The sequence below is a fragment of the Chiloscyllium plagiosum genome, chromosome 15 (genome assembly GCF_004010195.1).
Source record: "Chiloscyllium plagiosum isolate BGI_BamShark_2017 chromosome 15, ASM401019v2, whole genome shotgun sequence".
Taxonomy (NCBI): Eukaryota; Metazoa; Chordata; class Chondrichthyes; order Orectolobiformes; family Hemiscylliidae; genus Chiloscyllium; species Chiloscyllium plagiosum.
The window spans coordinates 60,765,004-60,769,904 of NC_057724.1; the positions used below are offsets into that span (position 1 = coordinate 60,765,004).

The 4,901-nt window shown below is 37.4% G+C and overlaps 1 protein-coding gene across 1 annotated transcript in view; it reads right to left on the reverse strand.

Annotated features, from left to right (window-relative positions):
* Positions 1-367: 367 nt before the first annotated feature.
* Positions 368-4,901, reverse strand: part of cnpy3 (canopy FGF signaling regulator 3) — a 25,921-nt gene continuing 21,387 nt past the window's right edge. Inside the window, exons 5-6 of the mRNA XM_043705013.1 lie at positions 3,438-3,555; positions 368-2,899 (exon numbers count right to left, since the gene is read on the reverse strand). Coding sequence (XP_043560948.1) covers positions 2,646-2,899; positions 3,438-3,555 — 372 coding nt within the window. The 3' untranslated portion in view covers positions 368-2,645. The remainder of the gene's footprint in view (positions 2,900-3,437; positions 3,556-4,901) is intronic.

Below are 4,901 nucleotides of genomic sequence, written 5' to 3' on the forward strand. Positions count from 1 at the left end.
GTAGTAAGTGTTGAAATGGGCTGGGCCAATGAGGCATCTCAGGACAAAGGGAAGTCCTGTCCTGCCAGAATTGTGCTATAATGAAGGCCAGAAATCATTTGACATATCACGTGCATTTGCTGAGAATAACATTCACCTTACCCACATAAGCACAATAATCTTCCTAGCTGAGAGACAAAAGAGGGTCTTTCATCGATATTTGAAACATTAGTTTAGCAAGAGACTTTGCACCAGGAGGTGGGGGAAGGAAAGTTGACTTTTGCCTGGTTTATCCAATGATGAATTAATTAAATTAATAAAAGGCAGACAAAGAAAATTCTAGCCAGAAATTATTTAGGACACACTTGTAGTAAATAAAGATTAAATACACGACTGTTAGCTATTTATTAAATGTTGAGGTTTAGAAACTGCAAACAAAAACAAAAATACAGCTAATCAGCCAGCTTCTAAGAGTTCTGATTAACAGTTTCATTTTACATATTCCCTCAATTCTTTATTTACCTTTATTTTAGTTTAAAACAACTACATTCCAGGTTTTGCATAACACTGCAGCATTCTTCCCCAACAGAGATCACCTAGGTGATTTTCCAACCAATCAGTGCCTCTGGAGTCTTAGGAACTTCACAACTCCCACCCACTTTCCTTGTATGTTTGAGGACAGAAGGGAGTATAAAACACCAATTTTCAGTAGGAGCCGGTTATGGTAGAATAGTTGCGAATGCATACATACTCTGCTCTGGGATTCTGAAGCACTCTACCTATATTGACTAACACCTGTTGCCAGTGACAAATACTTCTGATATTTGAATAAGAACAGTTAAATTGGATGATTTCCAAAGTAGTCTAGAAAAACACTTCAAAATTATTGGAGTAACCAGTCATTAATTCGTTTTAAATTATTCTGATATTATGAAATTGAGCTCCCAGTAAGTCAATCAGAATGAGCTAAAGGCCACATGCAACAAACATGGTTAGAAGGAAGGCTATCATTGTAGTTTTAATAAATATATAAAAATTACTTCTCCCAGAGGTTTATGTCTCTATATTTGTGAACATAAATGTTGTGAACTTCTACATCATTGTGCCCCAAATTAATAGTGTTTTCCATTGTCAGGAATAGTAACACCACCATTAGATACTAATTTACAGAAGTCAACAGGTGGGTTAAGTGGAAAACTCCTAATATCAACATAATGGTGTCTGTTGCAAGTACAGCAAATCCAGGGTCCTTTATTTGGGAAAAATAATTTGGATCATAAGCATGTATATTGTTTGTCTCTATCAATTTAGATAAATTCAAAAATCACACTAATGAGAGTGGATCATGCAAACCTCAAGACCTGATTATTGCATTGAAATTGCATCTTTAAAACAATGAACATTTTTTCACCTTTCCTGCTGAGTTTTATCATGTGACTTTGCACCAACCGGAAGAAAGTAGTCAGCCAATTTAAATCCAATTGGCTGACAGAATTTTAAAAATTTGATCCCTGGAGTATCAGTGTGTCTGCCAAGGCCAGCATTTGTTACCCATTTGTTACTGAATGCATGCATTTATTTCATTGCAATGTTCAGCAATAAATCACTTTAGTGCATGTGGAAGAATGAAATGTTTTTGTCACCTGGTGTATAGAACTGACATTTTACACTAGTAATATACATCAAATTAGAGCAAGAGGGCCATTGATTTAAGCTGACTAGGTCAAGTTGTGTTTATTCCATGGAATTTTCCACAATTTTTAAAAATGCATTTTAGAGGTAATTTTGCAATCCCATATGGCTTTCCAAAAAAATGGAAAATCTACAAATCTGTCTTGAGTATACAATAGAGCTGTTCTTCTATGCAACAGAATCATTTGTTTATAGAAACTAAATAAGTGGACATTTTTAAGCTGGTAGTTGAGATCTATACATGAGATGCATTTCTAAATTCCTCTCCTTTTCCTGAAGCTGAAAACTAGTAACCATGAAATGTTACAAATCAATTTTATATTTCAGCATTGGTATGTTCTGCATTCTGGATCTCTTTCAGTGTTTTGATGATCTGGAAATCATTGGATTTGCTTTCAAGCACACCTCACAACATTGCTCAATCCAATGTCAAAACACTATTATCACTTCAAAACACCTCATATTCTTTTAGCATTTAGAGACTCAATTCCCCAATTACAAAGCAAAATTGACAAAATTAATTCTAAATTCCCATTCATTGGCTAAACTTCTAGAGGTATGATACAGATTAATTTTCCTGTTCCCACAACTTTGGATCTATGTATTGAATGAACATTTTAAAAATATCCTTAAAAAGGCAGATTAGTGGCATTCAAGCATAAAAACCTCAACAGTAACTTGCTTCAATTCAAGCAATCAAACAGAAGACACAGTCCACGTATCATTTGACATCACTGTCACTGGAATTTGGAAAGGACAGTAAAAAATAGGTTGTTGCAGTGATTCATTAGATATAAATAGACAGACCAACAGTCAGAAAACTGACATTTTCCCCCACTGTATCAGATTAATTTAAAGCTATTTAAATTCAAATTCTTGAAAATGATCCACTGGGTTTAAGTTACTGTCCACTTAACAGCAATGGCCTAATACACAGTTCTGAATCAATACTTTCTGGCCTAGTCCTTCAGTCTTTAGAGTTCATCAGGTCTGTGGGATGGAAGTGATTTCTGTTGGGTCTGCTCATCATCAGATGACATGTCTTTTCCTCCTTCTTGGTCAGTGTCCTCTTGTTTCTTTTTCTTCTTTCCTTTTTTCTCTTTCTTATTTTCCCCTTCCTTATCCTCTTTGCTCTTGCTTTTTTTCTTTTTTTTCTTCTTCTTCTTCTCTTCCTCATCAATCGCTGCAGGGTCCCCTTTCTGGCCATTCCAAATCTCCTTCAAGCACCCTGAAATAAATTCAAATAAGTGCTTTAATTATTGATGCACTTTTGTGCTTGAACCTTTGGCAAACTACTTTTGCTTCCTTAAGCACATCAAGGACAAATTATGCATTATTGCATTGCTGCGTTGTGAAAATGCAATGGTTCTGTTTATGTGTCCCCAACAGATGCAACATATCATTTGTCTCCACTCCCAATGATAAAGATACATCACTTTAACATCACCTTTTATGTTAGAGACTATGGACAAAAGCAGCAAATACAGGCTGGGGGGGGGGGGGGGGGGGGGGTAATAGATTTTGTATCTCTTTCATCTTAATGTACCGACAGAACTGGCAGATAGATTGGTTACTCCAAATACAACTGTACCTTTAACTGTCAAAAGATGCCAAAGCACTCCAAAAGAGATGGGGAAACAGTGTTTTATTCTTTCAGGAGGTTACTATGGCCACTTCTATGGTTGTTCTCTATCTGCAGCAAAAATTTAAAGTAGTTTAAACACAATGCATGTCTTCAGGACATCTAGAGTTAGAAAGGTTTATACCTGTCTCATGGGGCTTCAGAACATGCCGTTCACAGAGGAACATGGTGAGGTCTTCCTCCTGATGATTTTTGTACCAATCCTCAATAACATCTTCATACTTTTCCACCATTACATCACACTGGGTTATAAAAGAGAGAGAGAGAGAGAGAGACATACACATACACATACTTGTAAGTTAGGCAAGCACCAACAGTTTCAAGGCTTTAAAAAGGGAAGTATGTTTATCTATATTGCTAACTAATCCGAAAAAAAGGTCTAAAGATATACTACTGGTATCCTGATCATCTCTTGGATTTTTTTTGGTTAATGGCATTTTGTGAAGAATATCTCACAAACACAACGCAGTCAGGATACTTTTTAGATTTAACGGTATCGTAGCACAGAGCTTAACAGCTGCAAAGTACTTCTAAAGGAGTGTGAGAAACCAGTCCTGTCCCACATGTTCTGCCACCTCCTTTCAGTGCTCCTCCAGCTCCTGCTTGTAAGGGTTAGAATCCTCAACCCTTTTACTTCCTCCAGTATTTTCCGAATGACATTCATAGTACACAGCCTGGTCCTCATTAACCATTCCATACCCTCCCTGCTACAACCAAAGCAAAAACCATGTGCCAGTATAAACTATATGAATATTTCTCAAAAACTGAAAAACCAGCCGTTTCAATATGAAATGGTTTTATTTATTTTTGGAATTCAGAGAAGCAGTTACCTTTGATTCATATACATTTTACACATATTGTCATGATCAGCTACATAAAGATCATAGTCACTATGTAGTATACTGGCAGATGGAGCCCAAAGTCAATAGAATAAGGGTATTAGGAATGTTTGGATTCACTTTCATGACATCTCACAACCTTGTACTGAGCAGTGTCAGAACACCATTATCCACCACTACCTATCTTGAAAACAATGTGTTCATTTTGTGAGTAAAATTCCCAATCACAAGTCAAAATTTGTAGCCAAAAGTAATTTTTTTTTGTGTTAGAGATATACAGCATGGAAACAGACGCTTTGGTCCAACCCGTCCATGCCGACCAGATATGCCAACCCAAACTAGTCCCACCTGCCAGCACCCGGCCCATATCCCTCCAATCCCTTCCTATTCAAATACCCATCCAAATGCTTCTTAAATGTTGCAATTGTACCAGCCTTCACCACATCCTCTGGCAGCTCATTTCATACACGTACCACCCTCTGCGTGAAAAAGTTGCCCCTTACGTCTCTTTTATATCTTTCCCCTCTCACCCTAAACCTATGCCCTGAGGTTCTGGACTCCCCAACCCCAGGGAAAAGACTTTGCCTATTTATCCTATCCATGCCCCTCATAATTTTGTAAACCTCTATAAGGTCACCCCTCAGCCTCCAACGCTCCAGGGAAAACAGACCCAGCCTGTTCAGCCTCTTCCTGTAGCTCAGATCCTCCAACCCTGGCAAAATCCTTGTAAATCTTTTCTGAACCCTTTC